Below are 26,349 nucleotides of genomic sequence, written 5' to 3'. Positions count from 1 at the left end.
ATATTCACATAACATCATATTAACGGCCAAGTTCTAACAGTCAAAGACTCAAATTTCTATGTTTTGAGATATCTGCAATTTAAAGATTCACTTTATGTGGAACTGAAGGCAATGAACTCAAATTTAAATATATTTAGGAGTATAAGCAGGGTTGGGAGTTTGGCATTTCCCACCGTTCTCATGGTGTACATAACTCAAAAATGCAATTATTTTAGCTGTTGGCTACTTAAACTTAGGTCGGTGATATACATAAAGTTCTAAAACACACATATAAATTCTTTTCCTAAAAATTAACAAAAAAAAAAGATAACTTCCAAAAATTTATTTTTTGGCAAAATTAGCAGAAAATAGATTTAAAAATCAAATTACCATTTTTTTTCAAATCAGATGAAATGCTTTGAATGATGAATTCATTCATTCTTGATCATCCCTTATTTTTAGTTCTTGAATTAAAATTCATGAGCAACATGAAGAATCGCCACATTTTTAATAAAGTAACTGTTAAAGGTACACCCAACAAACACATTTTGACCTCTAACCCCGGATTCCATTTACACCCATTCATTTCTAACTGTGCTAAAGCATTTCCAATCTCAGAACTAAACAGATTAGCCTACAGTTTCAATGTTGTCGTCAACCTAGTAGTGTCTAGATATCGGTAACAGCCTTATGAATAGTAAATTCACATAAACGCCATTATACGAACAAAACACACTGTAGCTATTGAAATCAAATATTTATCAGGCCGTGGCTTGGGGTGTGACGAATCGTCAAGAATTGTTCATCGGGGATTAAAGACACGCGAGTTTGATCGATCTGTAGCTTCTTTTCACTCCTGTCCGAATGAGAGATCTGAAACCGTGTAATTATGTGGGCGGTACATGCTACTTAAGTAGTCATGAGGAACCCCGTGCCAAAAATCTAAAAAGGTGGTCTCCAACAAAATTTTTCTGGTCACCGGTTCATCACACCATTGCTGCCAAAATACTCTCTAGTTTGTAGTATCGGCGTTAGTTGCTAAAAATAAAAATTGGAAAATCTCCACGTTGATTAAATGTCACAGTCATGTGATTGGATTTCGTCCGTTCTTTTGTGTAATAGATAATTTCGGATACGGTTCAAAAAGTCTCGTGATTATGTTGAATAATTTGAAATATTCATAGATTTTAGTTAATATCACTGTAGTACTAGCCCTTAAAATCCAATTTGACATTATTCCATTACAGCCACGTTTTGCTGAAAAATGTTAATTATATTATATCATGAAAATCCAAATATCAAAAACATCTGGAGTCGAATTACAGAAATTTGTCTGCACTTAAACTGCCCCCTTTTTTAAGCACTTAGAAGATATCTTCTAAATAATACACATTCCCACAGAAAGTTTTTTTTTTTAATTCTTTCGTCCAATGAAAATCATCGACATTCTAATAACTTATAGAAAAATAAAGTCCACAACAGACGAATTGCCCAAAGAGGTGGTTAAAATGAACTGCACATAAGTAGTAGACAAGTAAAATCAATTTTTTTAAAGAGAAGTGAGAGAGTCCATATTTCCATACGCTAATGATTATTTTTAGATTCTTTTTAACTTTCAACTCAAATTTTTTCAGGATTATATTCAGAATCACTAATTTAGCCTGTATATAATTTTCTTATTATTCTACGATAAACCAACTAGTTGAAAACTTTTTTTTTTCCAAATAATATACAGCGTATTTTATGTAAGTAAAAATAAATATTTGTATCGAGACATATCGAGAAATAATATCAAATGACTGGAAAATTTCTCCACTTAACATTTTAATAATTTTTTAATTATTATAATTTCCTCCCAGTAAATGTCATTTTTTTATTTATGAAATTAAAGGAAAAATGTGTAAAAAATATATGTACGAGCGTGTTTAATATTTTTACTAATTTTGCCAAAATTCAAATATTTATATTAAAATATAAACTCGGGTATAGTATTCTACAAAGTAAACTAAAATAATACTTTTTTTCATCGAATAACAGAACTCCAGCAAAAATTTCGTTTTATAACTTTTTCAGATCCTGTACGCACAAATGTGTGGCTTGCTTTTTCTCGCGGTAGATATTATGTTTTTTTAACCTCGGAGAATTCAACCTTTACTTGAAGAACTATGGGTGTTTTATTGTTGAAGTCACAAAAGGGCTGAACTCTCTGAGGTTGAAAAAAGAATATCTGCAGTGAGAAAAAGGAACAACCCCTCGTTTATTAGTACTGAATCTGAAAGGAATACAATCGTGCATCGCACACAGAAGTATATTTTTCTTAATCATAACACAGCCTTATATCTAAAAGGATAATTTCAACACGATATCATTGCATATTAATTCATGTGGCAATGATATTTCAACTTCTATTCCCCTTTCACGATAAGTTAAACTTAGTTGTATTGAATAAAGTCCACAGTAAACACTAGATCTAGAAAACCACAACATTTTGAAATTTCCTGAACCAAGTTATCAGTAAAATGATGCTAGGAAAATAATCACAAAATATCTCGCACAATTCGTATCGATATATTTTTGTTTCTAGGAAAACATTTCATTTCACACAAAAGTAAAATAGATATAACTAAATAATGGCAACTAGTTATCGGAACCAGAAACTGTTCGAAAAAACCAATATTTTCTTGTGAAAAAAAAATCTGATGATATTTAAAAATCAAAACCCAATTAATAATGTCTTATCTAAAAGAGAGTGTAAACTAAATATATTTAGTATGAATTCTGCATAGTAATTCTAAACTTTCTGAACTTGTTTTTAATTTTTTCTTCTATTTTCATTTTGACCAAATGAAATACGTTGATAACACTTTCTCTCAATTCCAGTTTCCAATTCAACTTAACCTTCTCAATATAGCAAGATAAAACTTTTAAACTGCATTAATTCTTCCCCGAATTTCATCGTCAAAACTTAATAATTTATTGCAAGACTTATTTTGCGTTTATTCTCTTTCCCAATACACGAGCTTTGTGTGTGTGTGCTGATATAATTTCATTATATTTTCTTGCGAGGTGCCACCACTATACTTGAGGCTCTATTTACAAGTAAACTGATTTTAAGTAGAGTTAATCAATATTCGAAGTACATTTATGGAACACTTTTTTTTTATTATAAACCGAATCTTAATTGCAACATTAATTTCTAATTTGAAAGAGGTTAGAACAATATCATTTGATGTTTGCAACCTCTAATAATAATACGTTTTGGTTGATAAATCATCAATCAGAAAATAATATAATACAGTATTTTTTTCTTTAACATTTTTTTAAAGTGATATAATATTTTTCTAACTTTTTTTTAATTGTATAAATTGCAAAATAATATAGATATTTTTCTAGCATATTTTTGAAAAACAATATAAATCAGAAAATAATACAAATATTTTTCTAATGTTTTCTGTTGATAAATTAGAGGGCTCAGAAACCAATCAGCGTAAGGCAATTTTTTGAAAATGACAACGTATTTTCAAGTGCCTTTTCATTCTTAAAACTTTCAATTGAAAAAGCATTCAAGTCGCCACATTTATATTAGAACAGCAAAACAACCACGGAAAGGAAAGATCCTTTTACCTCATTTTTAATGTTTATTAACTGACACTGATTGGATTCTGAGCCCCCCAACTGTCAATCAGAAAATAATATAAATATTTTCTAACATTGAGATAATGTATACTATCAACAATGTGATTTGTATGTGGATTATATATTGCCATCGTAATTTAATTTTAATTTTATCTCAAAAGCTAGAGCCAATCTAGCCAAAAACAAAATATATGCCTAATTCGGAATCAGTACCCCAAAAATACCCTAAAATTACTGAAAGTTTCAATGTGATTTGTATGCTGCTTATGTATTACCACTGAAATTTAATTTGATTTAATCTGACAAAACCAATGCCAGATTCGGAACCAAAGTGTCTCAAAATCATCCTAAATTCACTGAAATATCTTTGAGAACAAAATCAGCAGCACTATAATTTAAATTCAAGATTTTTTTTGTTTGAAAATCTCTGATGATAGTATTTGGCAAAATTGGACTCATGTATATCAGAGTACAGGTAATTTCAGCTTTCATTAGGTGAATCCCACTCATTGTAATGGAAGGGACAATACCTTTTGAATTCGGGTCCACCGATCAACCATTAATTTTTATATTTTTATTTCAAAGCGATTGCGTCGGTTATCCTTCCAGCACTTGAGTCCCATGGACATCAAATATAAATTCGTAGCCTAGGCAACTGAAAGGTTTGGGTTAAAAGATTAATTTGTGCCAATTTAACGTTTCTCGCTGCCGATCAAAACTAACAGAGTGTATTAGTACGTTCCTTGTATAGATCCAATGGAAAAAGAAACATTTATTTTATTTTTTTATGGTCGAAAAATTCAACCACTCGCTAGACGTCTTTTACTCTACAGCATTCGTACTTACTAACAGGATAGAATAGTAGAAATTGTGTATATAAATAGATTTTCAATATCGCGGTAACCATACAAGCTGGTCAAAACAAAGTCACGTTCAACACTATAAATATATTTATAAATGTATAAGCAAAAAAATATATTAACTATTTGTAACTAAGGAATTAAACTAAGTACTTATAGAGTTCCTTAATATTGTATGTATCTACAACATGTACAAAATGAGAATGAGAAATCTATGGAAAAAAGTACTGATTTGAGAATGAACGTATACAGTTTTTGCACATGAATGAATTCAAAAACAGATAGAAAATTTACGAGGAATTGAAGGCAGTCTCTCTCGCTAAATAATTACTAAGTAATATTATATAATCTACTCGATTCTTTTCAATCTGGCTAATAAATCACTATGCATTGCATAACAATGCTTCGGTACTTCATGCACATCAATTTTAACTGGTATTCTTACTGTATGCTCAAAAATGGAAACGAATATATTTCCGAGAAAATATTATCTTGTTTTTATCAATCAAAATTGTATACAGGGTGTACATAATTCAAGTTCATTTGTTTTGAGCTGCCTACAGCCCGAACTACCCATCAAGACCAACTACATCAAGATTAACTTCCTCTCAAAGAAAAAATATCTCCACATGGCTTAAAGTGCGGAATCGCATCTACACTACGATTTGCATAGAGAACACCCTCAAGTAATCGATGTCGGAACTATCTTTTTCTTTCAATTTTATTTACATCCCTTCATGAAATAATTTCAAAAGTTTCGTAACTTTCTGATGAATAGTTATAGCTGTCAATAGGTGAACTTCACTTATATAATGACATGTATCTTATACAACCCATTTGGTTTTCCTTAATGTCGGTTTATACAGGGTTCTTACTTAATTCCCCTTGCCGCATTTTACTGGCGAAACGTTGGTCCTAGAGAGGCGTACTTCCAATTAGAAAAATTACCCAAATAACGTGCACAACTCAGATACGTCATTCATGTTGCAAGGGGTTGTATAGTTATGAAAATAAAAGAAATTAAATTTTTATACCGACACCTTGTTCTCAAAAACCCAATCAGAAAGCTGTTGCACTGTCTCTTGAGGCCAACAAAAAAACTTCCACGTTTCTAAATGCAATATTCGCTGTTCGCAGAGATATTGGAATTCAAAAACTGAAAGAAGTGGTGAAAGAAAAGCAAAAATTATGAACAACGTTTCTCCTCCTAATTTATGCTGTTCCTTCTCAACTTTAACTTCTCTAGTTCTACACGTTATTTGGATAATTTTTCTAATTAGAAGTAGGCCTCTCTAGGATCAACGATTCGCCATCAAAATGCGGCAAGGAAACTAAGTAATTACCCTGTATAATCGTTTCCATTAATCAAGAAAGAAATCAAAAATTGAGATCGATAGGCGGAACGTCTACAGTTGAATATGCATGAAGTTGTCATCTTATACTAACGAACAAAAGTAAAAAAAACATCGAATAACACGATATTCATATGAGTGGCACTAGATTAGTTTTTCCCAAATACACAACAGGCCACACAAGGCCACAACAGACAAAATGCCCAACGAGGTGGCTGAGAAAAATATGTCCATAACAAATACGGATGTGATATGGTTCTAAAATACAGCAACGCGAAACTGAAGACTATACATGCATGATAAAATATAATACAATGCACATAAATAATATTTATGGTTGTCTATAAACCCAAATTTCCCCATAGAGACAATGTTGAAGTCCCTTGCTTGAATGTGTAAGTTTCACGATCCAAATACGATAGAGCTTAACTTTAGTTGTTTTAGCATTGATTCGATTACTCCTATGTGGTAGTGAATAAAACGATTCTAAGCAAAAAAATGTGTCAAACGAACTGTAAAATTATGCTCGGTGACTTATACAGACCCAAAGCACGAGCGTTGCGAGATAGCTAATCGCTGATCGTTCTGTCGTGATTAGGGAACGACAGCACAGTTCTAAATCATGGGAACAAATACTTATGGCTTTCTCTCAGAAATGTAACTTTATCTAGCAGCTAAATGGAACTAGATTCTAAAGCTCCAAGTCAATACTTGCTGCAGCCACTGGATAGATAGTATACAGAAAGCTCCACAAAAAACGTTTGCACGGGTGGCGACAATATTTGAAGGTGATGATTTTTACCTCGTGTCAGAGTAGTATTTTAATGTGACACGGAAGTCATGGGAAGTCGACTCGAAACGTACTTATTCACGGCTAAGTCTCTCATGACCATACAGTGATTCCGATTGTATTTTCACCTGAAGAGAATCAGACATTCGAAATCTTACGCTTAACATACAATAAAAGGACGCTTTAGGTACATAAACGCAATGTGCTTGTGTGAAAAATTATTATCCTTGGGTGGGAGTACTGACCAGTAGGTGTTTCTCTTCTACTAGAGAAGGAATAGGTTACTATATACCTTCTCCCACAAAGGTCTGCATGGGAGTCTAATTTCTCAAAAATAATCTTAGTTCGAAAGCCATTTCTGGGGTTGCTCTGATACATGGAGATGATAACAGTTGGGACTCTGTTGTTTATCTGTGGATGACCATAATGAAATGCGATACAATTGTATAACGAAGAGATAATGCCCACCCACAAGTAGCTGGGTTTGTTCAGCAGCACGTGGTTTAGAACAAGCTATATAATTCCATTGTAATGTTCCTTTCAGCGATAAGCAACGATAAGAAATTTCAACCGCCCCGCCCTCCCCCCCCCCCCCCCCCCCCGGCGATGAGTGTCAGAAGCTCTCTCCACCATAGGTAGTGGGATTTGACAAACTTTATAAGTTCACGGTAACCTTGTTGTTTTGAATATATATATCACGGCGCCCTAGCCTGATCTCGAGAATTTACTGTAGTATCTTTAATTCCTCTGACACACTGGTTAGGGTAACAGCCCAATTACTACGTGCAATATAATTTTATCTCGTGGCACCTTGAACCAGTCTCATGGACCCTAAGGATGCGGTTCACACCGTTTGAGAATCACTGTCATTTGGATGAACTAAAGAGGCGTATCTGGCTTCGAATCTCCTCCAGAAGCCTTTTTACCATACAATGCGTGGATTGCTACCCCCATGAAGGTCAGCATGAAAAAATGGAAGGGTCGTATAATTGTTCGAGGAGGCTTTTCCTACATTGAGATTCTTCTCCGTATTCAATTTCCATATCCATATTTAGATACTTCAATGTTTCTATTGTTTATATATATAAAAATAATTAAATACTCTTTGTTATATGAAGACATGATATAGATTATGATGACGCATCTAGGACTACCGATCTGAATATTCGAATTGATGAGCGGCTTAGGTTTTCTGAACATTGTTCAGCGGTGGTGAAAAAATCGAATAGAATTCTCGGTGTCATTTCAAAAAGGTCTCTTCGCCTTCTCCTAAAGTGATCGTTCTACTTTTCTAGGGCTCAGTTCGTCCTGGATTGGAGTATGCCGTCAGGTTTTGGAGACCATACTTACAGAGGGTCATTGAGTTGGTCGAGTGGTTGTAGTGAAGAGCCATGCGTGCTGTTTATGGCACACGGGGCTTGAGCTATGAAAAGCGAGACTTGTTTTTTTTAAAACCTTTATATTAGAAGAGCACAGATATCCGGGGGGAATATGATTTTTAAGTGTTTAAAGTTTTCAACGGGCTGGGTAAGAGCTAACACATGAGCTTATTAATATATCGTGAATCAATTGCGTTGACAAGGGGGCATCAGCATCGATTGGTTAAGGAGAATTGTAGGTTGTGGTGTCGCAGGGAGTTTTTTTTAACAGGGTTGTGAATGAGTGGAATAGCTTACCTCCGAAAGACTGTGAATTCTAACACAACTGGCACGTTGGAAAAAATTCGATAAACATATTGGGATAAATCGAGAAGCTATCTATACTTAGATGAGACAACCATAATTTTTTGTGGGCAGTATATTTATATTTTATCATAATTATTCTTTTTTTATTGCTCTTATTGGGTTGCTGTATTTTCAATATGGTTTAGATATATATTCGATATCCACATTTTTTATGGGCATTTTTTTTTCAGCCAACACGTTGGGCATTTTGTCTGTTGTGGCCTTTGTATTTGTATTGAATTTTATCAAACTTTTTGATTTATTACTTTTTGTTTAAATTTTCGTTTGCGTTAATGTGGATATGTTACGGCAAATGTGATAAATCCAGTTATTATACATAATAAACGGTTATTATTCAGAATCGCCTAGTGTTTATATTTTAGTATTTATCAAATTTACCAACGACGTTTGGGTATTATGAATATTCCCCAGTAAAAGTGATAAATTAATTAAACTTACGAAGATGATTGGTAAATATGCATAACAACCGGTGAATATGTATAATAGCTAATTTATCACACTTACCGTAACAGATATATCTATAATGATAGAATACAGTCAGACCTGTCTTTAACGAGACCTGTCTTCAACGGAAAAAACTTGTTCACGTGATTTCAATTCATCAAAAAACCTGTATTAAAAGGAACCTATCCGACGCGGAAACGGAAAGGAAAATTATACCTTTTTATTTTTAACGGAAAATTTCACTCAAACATTACGAATGTTTCGCGACCAATAGACTAGGGCATAACACAAAATGTTTGTGTTTTACCGAAATTTTTTATGCAAGCTCTGCTTGCCAATGTGAGTTCTACAACATCCATCCCTAACATTAGCAAAGAAACCGTTTCTGTACTTGATGCTGTCATTTGATAAGCCATATGTAGCAAAGCAGCTGCTTCCTAAAACTTATGATAACAGTTTTCAGAAAAGCGGAATTTTCTGCGGGAGAAATCAGTGTGAGGGTTGGTTTTCTAAATGATATAGAAGACTTACAAATGTGTATACAAGCTCTTTTCTGTGATCGCAGTGCTGGAACTAGAGGTGCGAAAGGGGCAAATTTTATTTCGGAACAGAAACACTGTTATAAAATCATCAAATTTTACAGTGGTAGGTAGAGGGTGGAAAAATCATGTTGCCTTCAAAAATCCAACTTACGGCTCTGATGATGAATATTACATGAACATAGACTATAATGTGCAAACTGAACCTGACACGACAGATATTGACACTCTCATTCGAAACTTTAGACAAAGTAAACAAAGAACGTAAATTTCGTTATTTCGGGAAAAAACAGTGTAAGGTAAACTTTTGTGAAAATGCTATCAAAACCTTGAAAGAACACATTTTGTGTTACAGTTTAATTACTTGGGCATATTTAGTACGATTTCGAAACAAAACTGTTTTTTGAAAGTCAGATAGTAATGGGTGTGAACGGCATACAGAAAACTTATTATCTACTGGAAAAAATACAAATTTATTTATTTACAGTAATGTTTTTAACTTTTTATTCACTATTCGGCGATTAAAATAGTTAATGTATACAATGTACTGTTCAATCGATCCCGCTTATAGTGGTTCCACTCAGAACGCTTTCCCGCTTAGTATGACTTATTTTCGTGGTCCCAAGTATAATTCTCATGTCAAGATTTCTCGTAATGTTTTCCCGCTTACAACGTTCTCCACGGTGATTTGTGAAAAAAATCTATAAGCGGGATTTACTGTAGAATGTAATGTTAAAGTAAATATATATGTATTTTAAAAGAATAATGTATCATATTCAGTGATAAACACTTAGTAATCGGAGAGTAAATATTGCATATATTGCTTTATTTATTTTATCTATTTTAAAATTATTTACTTTATTTTCAGTTAATTTATTTTTATTCTATTTCAATTAACATACGAGATCGTTACATAATTTTACACATTGTCGATTGAACATTTATGAAACGAAAACCTGTGTTCAACGGAAAAAAATCGCGGCAAAATTTGGAAAACAGTTTCGTATCAGATGATCATAAACTGTTTCCGTAAATCAGGCTCTAAGTATGGTCAAGAAATCATTTAATGATGTTGATTCCAAAAGAGTGGAATAACGTAGCAGCTAAGACAAATTATATATATAATATAATTAAAAATTATTAAAATTTTTGGAAATGTTTCTTAACTGATGATAAAACTTTATTAATTTATAATCATCATTCTATGTGAATGTTGGTGATTAAGTTGCAATCTGTAGTCATTGCACGGATCCAGGACAGATTAATTGGATAACTCGACCTTTTTTCCAGGCACTTTGGATTTCAATTTAACCAAGTTGACTGTATTCGATTTTGACGATTTTATTATGAATAAGAAATGCCATATGAAAAATTTGTGGACACAGAGGATATTCATTCCTTCAAAGCAAATTAGTCAGTCCTAGTTTTAACCTATGAGTTGAAATTTTATTTTTCGTAATCCGTTTTTTTTCCTCTTATGTCAAGAAGTCCCTGGGTACAATTTCCTCAAGGGCGTGGTAGCCCAGGTCGATAAGATGCTCGCCTAAAGTACCAAAGGATGTTTAGAGGTGTCGTGAGTTTGATACCCGGTTCGTCCTTGTCAGAAAACTTTCCTGACACAGGGGTACAACAAAAACGGTGACAAGACCGCAGGGGGAAAAATTTGCTACCGCAAGGAGTCCCCCATCGACGGGTTAGCGCACCAACCCCTCGACGAGTATAAAAAACAAGTCTGCCGTTCGGAATCGGCAATAAATTGTAGGTCCCGGTCTAATTAGCCCTCGTGTGCAGAAAATGACCGTGGTGCGTCAAAAATGATCAAATAATCAAACAATTTCCTCAAAGAGCAAAAACATATATATCTTCAGCCTGGGAGGGGCTGAAGATATATATGTTTTTGTTGTTGTCCTTTCACATCAAGCCTTTGTCCATGCTGATAAAGCTAAAATACGACAATGCAACCGAAGGTTGTTTTTTTTATCAGAAGATACAAAGCTAAAAAAGAATGACATGATACAAAATAATACTCGAGATTATACGTAAAGAAGGAAAACGAATCGATCATAATCTGTTCTATTGTTTTAGTATCAAGTGTTTTATCGGTCTTCGTTTCCAATCATATTATATATTCTTCGGTCATATCGCTTTTGTTTCTTAAGACATAAGAAACACAGGTAAAGAAATGTAAAGAATTTGTTGTTCATGTAAAAAGATACTGTTCATTAAAAACACGAACCACTCCATAGTACACACTCCATAAAAAAAAAGCCGAGTTCTCTTTTTATTAACAGAATGTTTTCACGACGTTAAAAAAACGGAGAATTACACTTTTTTTATGCCGTCAATATATTTTCACCCTCGAGGCAAGGAAAACGAGTATCACAATAGCTACCTAACAATGATGGTATCTTGTCATTCTAATCATTTTAACAGGAAAAATGAAACCGTGCTTTTCTCTTCGGTTTCTTTATGCCTCGAAGCGCTTTTCAGGGAGAGATGTAGTTCGTATCATACTTAGAAAGATCTTGAGTTTCTAAACATGTTTCATAGGCCTTAATTAAAAATCAAACTGGGAGTTTCGTGCTTTGCCGTATCTGATATAATCGTCAATAAACATTTATACGTATTTGTTAAAAAAATTATTTCATCAAGTTCACAAACAAAACAAACGCTGAGGATTAAGATTCTCTTCTTATGCTAAAATACTCTTACAGACGATGGTGATGAATTGTTATGGGGGAATACATTGACTCTACTTCGCAACAGAGTGGTCAGCGCACCAATCGGTTTAACAGGAATTGTATTTCTGTGAGAGACATGGGAATAGAAATAGCCTTTTTGAAATAGCTTTGACTCTTTTCGCGGCCAGGACAGAAATCACTAAACTCCCTTTAAAATGTATTAATTTTTTTTAATGAAGTAGAATACTTTATGATTTTCCGCAGGTGTGATGTAAAAGTGTAAAGAAGAGCGTTCGTTTGAGAACTAAACTTTAGAAAGTATCTAGACTTTGAAAGAATCAAAGCTAAAATAAGATGTTATCAAACAGACGAGATATCTCGTCATTGTCGCTTAAAGGGTTAAACTGTTTGTTGTGGTTGAAGTAGTCCCCGTGAGCATAAAATGATTGTGTTAAAACTATCAAATGAAGAATCGGGATTGTGAGCAATTTTCCATGCCTCATACGCTTCAAAACGAAAGCAATGAGCACGGTGACGCTAAAATTAGGTCTATGGAACCGGTAGTGTCTAATGTGGCAGAGATGTATCTTAACCTGTACGTTATGACCCACACTTGGGTCACAGGAATCGGGAGATGGATCGTAACACACACACAAATCTGATTATAAATCTATTTAATGCACCATACAAACTCCGGTCATATCACCATTCGACAATTTCTTACCAATGGAGTTGGGTGGGACATGGAGACGCCAATTATCGGTGGTCATCCCAGGCTCGGTAGGTAAAAAACTAATTTTCTATGTTCTTCCCCGGATTGAACCCGTGGACTCTGACGGTAATTTTCATGCTGAAAGACAGTATCTTACCACACACCGCACCACTCGGGCGCAGCACCAGGGCCGTCTTAAGAGCATCATGGGCTCCCCGCACCAAGTGATTTTTCTGAGGCCCTACCAGGCAAATTCTTGAAAGTTTCAAACACATTTCATTTTTGTGAGGCTCTTTCTTTTCTCGAGGCCACCCGGGCACGGCCCGGGTGGGACAATGCGTTAAGACGGCACTACGCAGCACCGCTACTTTCATTGGTGCGCCACTGGTTTCATTGGTCTTAGTGATTGCTGTGGCCTGGGTTGAGACCCACAAATTGTTTTGGTCATCTTGAGCCATAATTTTATGTAATTTTTTTTTTTGGGGGGGGGGGGTGGGGAGACGGCAATGAAGAAGGCATCACATTGTTACAGAATGCAAACAGAAACACTGAAAAGTATTTATACGAAAATATGAAAACGCTAAACAAAAATTTTTAAAAGTTCAGACATGATGAGCATTTGAACTGATGAAAAAAATACATTATTCAACAATTCATAAAAGAATACTGAAAATTAAGGAGACAAATAATTCCAGAATCAACGGAAGTTCAGAGTTTATGAGAAAAAAATAATTTTGCAGTTATTGAAGCCTTCAACATTTTTGGGCCCATTACCTGTTGGCTCAGCTATTAAGAAGACATGAATTAGTTTCATTATTTTCAAAAAACTAAATATTTTGTTGATCGAGAATATTTAATAAGAATTTTTAAATTAAAAAAGACCGTTGGGTCACAAAGTTGATTTCGTTGTGTTGAATTTGTGGTTGTGACTGAAAAAAGTTAAAAATCTTTGTAATATGTTATAGTAGAAGTTGTAATTACGCAGTAACGAGTTTTCTTTTTTTACCCTTATATCATTTGTTTATACTTTTCATAATAATTTGTGCTAAGGATCTGAGATGTAATGACTATTTCTTCTCTCTTCAGAGATGACAGAATCAACATCACCAAGATTCTGAATGCATTCTTCGACCAGGGCTATGACAAGCGGGTGAGGCCAAATTATGGCGGTAAGTTATAATACATATTACGATTAAAATCTTTTCGGATCTATTTCGTTACAAATTGGACCCAGTTGGTGAATATATAGAAGAAAAAAAATTGTATTTTTTTGAGAACTAAATATTTCTTAAAGAAAATAAAATAACAAAAAATTTACACAAGAGAATATTTCATATGCAAATTCTCAAGTGAATACTGGTACAGAATATTGAGGTGTGAAATTTTCTTCCCTAAATAAGTATAATGAACTGATAAAGTTAAGTTTTTATCAGTTCAGGTAAGGATGTATACTAATGAATTGTCAACATGAGACATTTTTTTGTATAGTCTACGTCAAGAAATGCTCTCTAGATGGTTTAGTTCCTGTTAGTACATAACTCTGCATTTGGAATTTCGTGATTAGAAACTGAAGTAAACAACTTTTGTGCTGGTCTTGTCGTACAAAGGGTACAATAACCATTCACGTCACTACTGGAATTTTCGCATTAAAATATCATGGAAGACTGCGCGATAAAAGGAACTCCTGAAATCTAGTTCTCATCCTGTTAGGCTTACTGGAGCATTTAATTTTAATGACAGTCATATATTTCAAGACAGCCTCATGAGGCTGAATACATATCATTTATGAAGAGAACGAAATAACAGCATGAATAGACTGAAAGCTAGTTCACACACACACATTATTATTCTAGAATTTCGATCCGGAAGCTCCAGCTTCAACGTAAAGTGGGAAATTTTATGGCTTACGAACCCGTCCACTCTTCCCATTTTTGAAGTACTTCTCCCGATGTTGATGTCATTGGAAACAGCTTTATTTTGGAACATTTCTGAATTTAAAACTTAACATATTCCCTATTTGTCTTTTTAGCTTCTCCAAACTCATCTAATACCACGTCGAAGCATCCCAACTCAAAAGAAAAATCTTTATTGATAAATTCTAATAATTTCTCACAAAAATATTCAGATCATTAACTTATTGAAATTTCAGTACCGATTCCTCTGAATATTTTGGATCAAATAACATTTCCTATCAATGATAAGAAATGCAAAATTATTTTAATGCATTTCATTATGTATGCTCTATTTTAAATATGAAAAACCACACATCTCTCTCTCTCTTTAACATCAGATTCAGCAAGCATGAAACTGTTCGTTTAGATGACGGAAGGTAAATTATGAATTGAATCTGATGTAAATTAGTTCATAAAAATTAATTTCGAGACACTTGGTTCAGTTATACAGTAAAAAAAAAATCGCCCATAAAATTATCATTACACTCAAATGTCCTGAACATAATAATATCAGTTATAAAGTTTTAGTGATCATTTCCTGCCTGATTAATATTCAATTTTAGAATTTTATGCAGTATTTCTGATCGATCAAAAGTAATCACGAGAGTGAAAGACGTACAATAGCGTAAAATAAAAGTAATTGACATCCATACAAAAATTTTAAGTGAATATACAGTGAAACGTCAATACAATAAGACTCGATACAACAATGAATCCCTCTCCAACGACTTCTTTTCAAATATTTTCTGGATTGCCTGTAGTCTGTTAAACTTCTCGTTATAAAATATTTTTTTTTTTAAATTCCCTTTATAATGATATTTTTTAAAAGATTTTGAAACCACAACATGAATATTTTTTTATATATTTCGGTACATAATTGAAAAATTCAAAATAAAAGCATGGATGCTTACCAGAACGAGCACCTTAACCAAAGAATTTTCGACTTGGAACATCTATATAAGAGGGAACACCTCGAAAATATCATAGCCTACTTCTGCAAACCAAAACATGAAAATAAAATGTACATGAGTATAAAGAAGGAAAAACTCCCATCATTTTTATTTTAACTCAAATTTTACTTTCTGTTAAACGTCTAGATACGCGATTTACATTCTAAAAGTTATTTACATATTTTAAAATAATTACGTTAAAATTAATCAACGTGAAAAGTGATTTTTTGTCATTTTCAATATTTTAGTCACTCAATCATTCAATGGTAAATGACCAATTCACAAATATCGATCCCCTCACCATAAAACCAAAGTTCGAGGGTAATAATAATCATTTTCATGGTTATTTTGGCAAAGCAAATACAGAAATCCTAAGTTTTTCCCAAGGACAAAGTATTTTTGTAACATATTTTTATTCAATTCAATACAATGGATAAATACAATGAAACGAAAGGTAGATAAACCCCCATCGTATTTATGGCTTCATTCTTTTATATTTGTTTTTCTTTGTACTAAAATTAAGAACGCCTTTAAAGAATTCGAGTCTTAAATTAACGGCAATATCTAAAGCTTCCCTTTAGCCTCGATGCAAAACCTATCAACCAGTATTTCGTCAGAATTATATATTAACCTTATCCTAATTAGAAAGTTCGTGATGTGTTCACGTAGTCTGCTGATGTGTCAAACCACAGGTCGGGTCGGTGTAATATGTAAATATGGTCGCAAATTAAATGCTTTAAACAGCGAAATGCACTTTAGTGAGATGACGCGGCTTCTTTTCGAGCCGTCTCCTCTTTCACCAGCTTCATCCATCAAGCCTCTTCATACTAAAGCGAATGTACGCAAAAGACGCTAAAGAAATTTTATCCGCTGCAAACAATCAAGGAATTCCGCCCAAAGATTTCCTGCAACGCACCATTTCACTCTTTCAAACCAAATCTTTCGGCATTTCCTGATTATTTCGGCTTTGGATCAAATCAAACCTCAAACTACAGTAATTTCTTCAAGTAATAAGTTACAAAAGATTTCAAATTCAATCGCTTGACTTACCTATTTACTGAATCTATTGTTTGCGATTGATTGTCTTGACGCCATTTATCCCCATTAAAAACAACCGGAGTGATTGAAAAATTTTATTTTTAATGCTTAAATCAAATTCCATTTTGGCATTTTTTAATTTAAGTAAATTAAAATTCACATTTATATGACAATTAATTCCAAATTTTTTATCACAACATTATATATATTTCTGGACTTTCTATAATGTCCATACATATTTATCGGAGGCAAAAATAATCTCAAAAGATATAATACAATTCATACATTTTGATTTAATATTAAAATACAAATACAAATGAAAAGGCCACAACAGACAAAATGTCCAACGAGGTGGCTGAAATTGTACAACACTATTTTTGGAACAAAAAAAACATTTTCTTTCTTCCAGGGTGGAAGTTGTGATTTCTGTGTTTGCTTGGCCGGAATAATCATGAAAATGATGATTATTCCCCCAAAACTTTGTGCGGCGAGGAGATCGCTGTTTGTGAATTGGCACTTACCATTGGTTGATTAGGTGACTGGAATAGTGAAAATATCAGTGCGAAAAAACTTTTCGCACTGATAATAAAATTATATTTTAAAATATAAGTTACATATATCTAGACCTTTAACAGAAAATAAAATTTGAGTTGAAATATAATTTTAAATTTAAAAAATGAGACATTTTTTCCATCTTTATTTTCATCTTCACGTTTTACCTCCCAAAAAATAAATGGCGTGATATTTTTGGATATATTTCACCCCCAGATATATTTTCCGTGATAAAGAAGATATATATATATATATATATATATTCCCGTGATATAATATTTCCAAGATATATATTTTCACCCAATTGGAGAATTGTTTGGTGAAAGGGGTTGAGCACCCATGATTTCTTTGAATCCAGATGAGCGTGAATTCAGCAAACGTTGGATATTGTATTTTTGTACAGATTTTTATGTTTTCTCACAAGCTCAAGATGGTTTTTGGTCCAGCTAAGAACCCGTTCAGCATGTGAACAGATATATGCAAAGCTTCTTTATCGGTTTTTGACTTTTTTGGGAAGTTCTTTATATTTCAAATTCTTTACTGTAATTACAGTACATACGACACATAGCATCCTCCACGCTCATCTCAAAAACAAAGCATGGGTGCTTACACAAAAGAGCACCTCCACCAAAGAGTTCTCGACTTGGAGTATCTATATAAGAGAAAACATATCGAAAATATTATTGGCAATGATTTTTGATTGCAAAAGAAAAAGGAATATGAAGTGTATATCGGAACAAAGATGGAAAAAGTCCCATTATTGTTTTATTTTAAAATTTTATTTTAACTCAAACTTTACTTTCTGTTAAACGTCTAGATACGTGACTTACAATCTAAGAGTTATTTATACAGTTTTTAAAATCATTATCAGTGCGAAAAATTCTTTCTTTTTGTCATTTCAATATTATAGCCACCTAATCGGCCAAGTGATTAATTCACAGATAGCGATTCCCTCTCTTTTTTTACAAATTTAAAGTACAAAATTGCTGCACTCAGTCTTTTTTAGTCGTAAACCATTGAGAAATGTGGTTTGTTAACCATGAGCAAAAATCGTGTTACATAGTATAATTTTCAAGTGAATTTTTTAATTCATAATTTCCATAATTCATTTTCTGACATTTTATATGTTCTATATGGTAAAACTCCGAATATCCGAGCTGATGTGAATCGGACCTAACGCGAATAATAACGAACCCTGAAGAATTTTGAGGTTGAGTTAAATATTTCTATAAATGGTGGAAATTGAATTTACATATATATATATATATATAAAATAAAACTTTTATTACTGTAAAATGCAATAAAAACATCAAATGGTTATAGCATAAAAATACATTAGCTCTACTGAATTGAATTTACGCTTTACAACTCTTTTCGAAAATTACTTCTCATACAATACTTTGGAAAAGAGTATTTCAATTTCTTACGTCATCGAACACTCTTAAATAGTTTGAGGAGCACCATGGTGTTCCCGATAAACAGGTTTGAGATGCCTAGTCTAGAGCAGTGGTGGTTCCCAAAGTGGGCAATATCGCCCCCAGAAGGTGATGGAATGGTCCAAGGGGGCGGTAGAAGCAATGGGTTTAGTATAGGATCCTATGGCCTGACTTCAGTTGGGGGCGATAGGAATAAAAATTCTCTAAAGAGAAGGGAGCGATGGAACAAAAAGTTTGGGAGGCTGTGGTCTAGTCTTAAAAATTTATTTCTGTCGTCGTCCATGCTAAAAAATTCCAATTACACCCCCCCCCCCTGCCAGGCCAGCCTACAACATTAAATGTTGTACCTGTAGCTTCTACTGAACCCCTGTGCCATTTCATCTCTTTTTGAGGTCTAATCTCTAGAGCAGTGTCCGTGGACCCTAGAGGTCCACCTAGGGATCCGCGGTATCATTTTCATTCACTACACACGATTGCAGGAAAAACACATTTAGTGCTGTGAAAATATTAATTCATTACATCAATTTTTTATGACACGAAAATTATACAAAACAATACATTTTGGATTTCATGTGGGTTGGGGCGATCCAAATTTACCTTCGCTGCAGGGGGGGGGGGTCAATGCAAAATTTACCTATACTATAGGTCAATTGAATTGCGATGCATTGAATTTAGCTGATGAGGTCCCTATCATCAAAAAGTTTGGAAAACACTGCTCTAGAGCATAGGGTTTCAACTGGTGTTCTGTGGAACATAGGGTTTCGTGGGAGCTTTTTTGCTGTTCCTCGGAATAAAACACTACGGAGCCTTTGAAAATGACGAAATCCGGACAACTTTTAAAGAAAAAAATTCTTAACATGATACGCGTAAATCTTCATTTTGAATTTTAAGGAATTAGTGGTTTTAAAAAATCCAGACGACTTGGATGACTATGCAACTTGAAAATAGTCGTGTGCGAAAAATTCACCGCCAGCAATTCACCGACAATTAGAAGCTGGTTCCAACTCCGTGAATCAGATAAGATATCATTAATGTCATTCTTTGTATCATTAGGAAATTATAACTCGCAAAAAAAAAAAAGATTTTTATTTATTAGGACAGTAATAATTCCCTAACTTCAGAGCACACCCGCATCTTTACGGGACACCCAGAATTATTTCAACGAATGGAGCCCACCCGGGTACGGCGTAAGAACCTCATCTACATAAAAGCCGCACGATAATTCGATCCAGCTCTGATTTATGAGTAATGCGAATAATTTTAATACAAATGTGTAAATTAATTAATTCATCCAAGCCTATCATATTGCTGAGGGGTTATGATGATGTTAAACATATGGGCAATAGGATTATCCTGCATATGAAATAAATATTCAAAATTTGAATTGCATACGTTTTCCGCCTTGTTAGTCCATGGTTTAAGGAAATCACGTTATAAGATAAATCCGTTCTAGTTGAACCAGTCAATCCAAATCTTCTGTGGCCGATCAAGCTTCAGATGTCTATACAAGAAATAACTCAACAAGGGAAGATATACGCCTTTCTCGCTTGTCGCAAAGACCTACGCGTGTTTGAACCTGTGAGGATGAGTGCCACAGATGTAAGCAAAACGTCAGAAAATTAATTTCTTAGGTCTGGGAAACGTATGTAATTCATTTAATGTCAGCCATAAAAGACTCAGGCAATATTCAAAACTTGTTTAGGTTCCGTGGAACAGCATCATTATCATCAAGGGTCCCGGGGAACAACGTTAAAACTATCAAGGGTTCCGCAAGAGGTTTTACATTGGATATCCCTGCTCTCTTCACAAACTGCAGACATTTTGTCGCCACGCAAGGCATTTCGCGAGTTATTTTACTGCACTGAGTTTTTGAAATCAATTCATGGAAATTACCTTTCATATAAACGAGGTCCTATTGTATTTAGTTTCTCTCAATGATCAAACTGAGAGGTTTTATTGTATGTTATGTACTCAAATATCGCCATAAAACTATTTATTTTTGTTTTTCCGTGACGTTCGTAAATTCCATGGTCAAAAAATTGATAGCGAACAAGAAATCACGGTTATATAAGACAATTTACTTCTTGTGGTTATATGCGTGCAAAAACCTCAAAACGCGGATAACTTCGTAACTCGATTTTGAAGTACCTACCAGGGAATGTCCCTACTTTTTCGATTGCTCTGGTTTGGTTATGTGACTTCAATCCATCACTCTGAGTGGATTCGATTTTTCCTAGAAGCATAAATATGAGCTTAATATGTTCTTGCAGGGTATTTTTTTTCTAAAATAAAATTCTTATTTCCTGATGCTATCTCGTTCTACTACAGCAATATGAATTTTGACAGTGGCCTTAAAATATTATTTAAGAATATCGAGTTTACGTGGATTTGCACTATTTATATTCTTCTATGAGACAAAAATCGCGTGAATATTAAAATAGGGATGACGATTGCACTTTTACAAGACCAGGGCTTTCTATTTGTTGCAAAGACACCGTACATTAGCTGTTTAAAGGAGCTTGGATATTTATCGCTGGAAGTAGGAAAGCTGTGGTGTTATCCTCTTCAAACGGCCCTTATGTTTTAAACTACAAAACTACTCAAGCCTCGCAACCATCACATCTTGGCTGATAGATTGCTACTTCAACGTGCCCATAAGCAAGTGTTCACTTCTTCCTTGGAGATTAAACAAAAGAAAGAAGTGCAGCAGCCATTAGCCCTGGCTAGCACCTATTTATTGTCGTTATCTTTCTCTGGAGCACTTAATTCGTCCTAATTAGGAAAGCCGCTTTTAGAGAAATTGCTTTCACATTTCCTAATGAAATATGTAAATAAAAACACCGCGCTTTCCTCTTTCTCTCTCTTCTTCAAGCAATTATAATACCCGCGATGCCTCATACAATTTAAAAAGAGCAACATTTAGCTCGTCAACTTATTTAACGCAGATATGGTATCTCTGAACGCTTTACTGGAATTTTCCACATTGCTGGAATAGTACACTCTGGAAAAGGTTGAACTGAGCTCTATTTCCCCACCAGCATAGGATTTTTTTCTCATATTTCTATCAAACTGTAATGTTCTTTCTACACTATTTGTTCATAATTAAATTCATCTCAGAACTCTCTAGCTCACTATCTGATGACATAGATGACTATTAATGATTCGCATAACGAGGAAAATGGCTGGAAAAGGTTCTGTTCTCATTATCGTCCTACGCTGAACACTTCACGCTTTTCAAAGTTTGTCGATAAAAAATGTTCTTTTCTGGTATAAATTGCATCAGTTTGATTCCTCAATAACAATTAATTAAACATTATGAACACTTGACAATAATTAGTCTTATGGTTTATTGAATTGAGCATTTAACTGAAAGACACACACAATTGGTATTTCCATTAATCCTATCGGGTGACTTGGAAACGACATCGAATGTTAGCGATATTATTTATCATTAAAAGGAAGAAACAATTTAGAACGGGTAAAATTGCCTTACGTGAACAAAATATGAAGTGGGCTTGAATGATGTTCTTAAAGTATTAGATTTTAGTGTGTCACTTTCATGAATAGGGATATGGTTCATCCAATAGGGATTTTTACGTATGATTATCAGTAATTAAGTCCTTTTTGCTAGACAAGAAATATAAATATCCACCAAGGAAACCAATAATAACTTCACTTAAAGATTCAGGCTTACTTATTAAAGGAAAAATTAAATTGGATACCCAAAAGTAGAACAATATTTTTTTCGTTTTTTTTATTTTTTCAATGGCTTTGTTTTAATATAGATTGCAGTTTAAACTATTTAATTGAAATTGAACTGTATTTCAGATAATTAACAATCATATTCGTTAACATTCTAAGATTGTTTCTCTTAAAGCTTCTGTTTACTCAACGTCTATTCATATAGGCAATAGTTTTTCAAAAAGATGTCTCTCTGAAAGAGACATTTAATTGAAAATATCTCTTATGATTTATGACTTTGGTGAAGAAAAAGTCCTTTTATTGGTCGCGCGTCATTTTAAATCAAATTATTTTATGAATCCTCTTGAATAATTTGTGTATTGACGATGACGATCCATTCTAGTGGTCCTAAACATCCGATAAAAATGCAAAAGTAATCCTCTACGCGCTATAGAACCTTGGAGAGAAAATGATTAATTCGAACCGTCTGTTCGGGATTTCGCGAATGATTCCCCTTGTTGATGTGATCAATCAGTGTCAAAATGCTTTGGATTGATGATCGGGCAACGAAAGTTCCAGACACTTTCGTGCTTATAGCTACGGATAGGAAAAACAAACTGCAACTTTTTCCTTTGAAATATTGTTCCTGAATCTCATCTCAAGATGGCAGATCGCAACTTTAAGTATACCTAATACGAGATAATATATTTCAATGCATTCTTCCTACTATGACAAAGTATGTTATGCAGTTTACGAATTTTCCTTCGTATTTGCTTTGACTAGGCTATTTTTCTCTTCAGCCACTAGGCTATGTATCGCCTTTAACCAAATTCCCCTTTATTCCTCATAGATAATTGAATTAAAGGATATTTAAAAGGATATCGTCACATACGTCATAGTTTGTAGATTTTAGTAATGATGATATGTTTAATAGATTTGAAATATTCTGATAGATGTTTTTCATAGTCGTATAAGCGATACAATTTCAAATTTCGAAACCCATGTCTCTAATTTTTAATCTGATCTGGTCATCACAAATACAAATACAAACACAAAGGCCACAGCAGGAAAATTGCTAAACGGTAGAAACATTTTATAGCTGCAAATTCGAGTTTGGTCATACTTAACTGCTTAGCTTTAACATAATGTCCAGGTCGTGTAAGCGTAGAAATGAAACAGAAAAATATCACAGTTTGAACGAAATAAAATGTTTCAACTAAAACATTCATCAGGAAAAGAACTCGCAGACTTTCTTATGCAACCTCAAAATCGACTTTGAATCCCAATCTTAAAATAATATAATTTAAGCCTAAAGACCAACTTGTGTAAAATTTCAGTGTGTCTTTATAGAATTAAATCAGGAAAAAAATTGAAAATTTTTAAACCGAAGGGGCGCAAAGTCTGAACTGAGAAAATACACTCGAAATTTCGGAAATTTCAGACAAACTTATTAAAGTAAGTAGCCAAACTACCATTACCGAGATTCACCCAAGATGGTAAAAATAGAAAAGTTGAAAAATAATAATATATATATATATATATGAAAAAAAAGAAGATAAAAAGGCATATATGTTCCGTTTCCTTGAAACCTTTTCCACATAACTGATATACTTCATCATTTGGTCTTTCATGGCGCGTAGCAATCCGATTTTTACCTAGGGGTTCTAAATGGCTTCCTTCGTTACAGTTATTTTTTCTTCTTCTCCTCCCAGTTCTTTCCATCAAGTTATTTTTGTCATCTTTTCATCGGAGTTAAGGAACCGTTTCTTATGTCCTTCTCTCTTCTCTCATACAGACCAAGAAAAAAAAAATATTTCTTCCGAAATAGTAAAACCTTTCACGTTTCTCGGTTCACGAACGTGAGCATATCACGCGGACCTCGGATAACGGGTCAAAACCAAGGCTGCGTTTCCCGCTTATCGCCGCCGCAAATTTCCTTTCATCCGTTCCCATTTTTCTACTGTTACTTTCCTTTTTTCGTGTTTTATTTCTGTGATTCTTATTATTTTTCTCTTCACTCTCTAGTTCCCATTTTGGAAATCAATAATTTTAAAATGGCAACCGTACGAACCTTTATAGTGCAGGCGTGTTTGTTATCTGCGCTGGATGCTATTATATGCCTCCCAAAATGGACATAAACTTCAAATCGAAAAGCAGGAAACGGTTTAGAAGGACCGCTCTATACTGAATGTAAGCCGGTATTGGGTCTTATTTTTTTTCTTTACATCACCGGGTAAACTTTTGTTGAATTCCAAGAGACCCGTTCATGATTTTCTAGATTCGTGTGGATATAGGAAAGTAACATTTTTTATGCATGGGCGTATTCCCATTTTTATACTTGAGACTAGCACGGGATTGCGATGGTCGAGGCGGTATCATCGTCATCTTGATGCAGTTTTTTTTTTTCATCAATAAAATGTTCTAAAGAGATTTCATTCTAGCATCTTACCTTGATTGCTTTCTTTCAGTTTGATTTACTTTTCTTCATATTACTTTCGACTTGAGAGGCGAGATTGAATTGGTAGCAACTTCAAACACAAACGATCTTAGTTTGACCATGGATGTTTTTTATGATTATCGATATTTCTTTGCACTTTTTTACTTTATTTACCTAATAGTATACGCAATGAAATTGTATTTAAAATGACAAACGTGGCAAATCAAATAGCTATCTGTAAAGTATGCATGGTAAATATTGGATGAAAAATATATTCTTGATCTATGTGCAAACAAAGCACCAGGATCAGATGGTATCTACCCTAGGGTCCTCACAAGGAATGTGGTAATGAATTGTTGGGGTTAGTCGCACAGCTTTTCAGGAGTAGTGTTGGTGAGGGTATCGTTCCACGGGATTGAAAGCTTGCTGATGTGGTTCCGATATTTAAAAAGGGTAGTAGAGAATCCGTGTCCAATTACTGTCCAGTGAGTTTGTCGAGCTCCCTCTCGAAATTTTTGGAAATTATTATGAAAAGGAAATTAGTGAAGTGGATAGACGAGGATAATGTATTATCGAATAATCAGCATGGGTTCAGAAAGGGGAAGTTATGTGTAAACAACCTCCCTTGCTTCTATGATCACGGGACTAAGGCTTTGAGGTAATGAAAAAAACATCGATGTAGTTTATCTTGATTTACAGAAGGCATCCGATCGGGACCCACATGGCAAACTCTTGAAGCGTTTACACGAGATTCGGATTAGGGGCAACATGCTGAATTGGATAGAATCGGTGACAACGGGTTGTAGTAAACGGGGAATTCATTTATTGGACAGGGGTCACAAGTGAAATACCTCAAGGAAATGTCTTTTTCTCCCATACTTTTTTCACTTTTTATCGATAAACTCGATCAGGGTATCGATGGGATTGCTAGCAAATTCGCAGATGATGTGAAGCTAATGGGGGTAATCGGGAATGAAAGCGATAGGGAGTATCTCCAGACCAGCTTAAACAGGATTGCAGCATGGGCAAATGAATGGAGCACGACGTTTAGCGTTGATAAGTGCATGGTCCCTCATTTTGGTTCGAACAACCCACGGTTCTCTTACGAGTTGAATGGTGTCACTATCCCGGATGCAACTAGGGTCACCGATTTGGGAATTCTCATTGACGAGCGACTTAGGTTTTCTGAACATTGTTCAGCGGTGATCAAAAAAGCGAATAGAATGCTTGGTCTCATTTTCAAAATGAACGCTTGCTCGCATTCTCCTAAAGTCATTCTTCCGCTTTTTCGAGGATTAGTTCGTCCTGGACTGGAGTATGCTGTAAGGTTTTTGAGACCATACCTACAGGGGGACATAGAATTGGTTGAAGGGGTGCAGAGAAGAGCTACGCGTGTCCTTGTTGGCACACAGGGCTTGAGTTATGAAGAGAGACTTCATTTTTTGAATATGTTTACATTGGATGAACGCAGGTGTCGAGGAGATATGATCGAAGTGTTCAAAATTTTCAATGGGATGGATAGGATGGACCATGAACTTTTAGTACACCGCCAATCGACTGCTTTT

The 26,349-nt window shown here is 34.2% G+C and overlaps 1 protein-coding gene across 5 annotated transcripts in view; it reads left to right on the top strand.

Annotated features, from left to right (window-relative positions):
- LOC149085227 (gamma-aminobutyric acid receptor subunit beta-like) overlaps positions 1–26,349 on the top strand; it is a 210,613-nt gene that overhangs the window by 2,634 nt on the left and 181,630 nt on the right. For all 5 annotated transcript variants that reach the window (XM_089233104.1, XM_089233108.1, XM_089233105.1 and 2 more), the window contains one exon: positions 13,825–13,907. In XM_089233104.1, the coding sequence (XP_089089230.1) occupies positions 13,825–13,907 (83 nt within the window). Of the gene's footprint in view, positions 1–13,824; positions 13,908–26,349 lie in introns of those variants that run through there.

Source organism: Pholcus phalangioides, unplaced genomic scaffold (genome assembly GCF_987345545.1).
Source record: "Pholcus phalangioides strain wild (caught in Gottingen) unplaced genomic scaffold, Ppha-v1.0 ptg000007l_1, whole genome shotgun sequence".
NCBI lineage: Eukaryota > Metazoa > Arthropoda > Arachnida > Araneae > Pholcidae > Pholcus > Pholcus phalangioides.
This window is presented reverse-complemented; position numbering and strand designations above follow the sequence as displayed.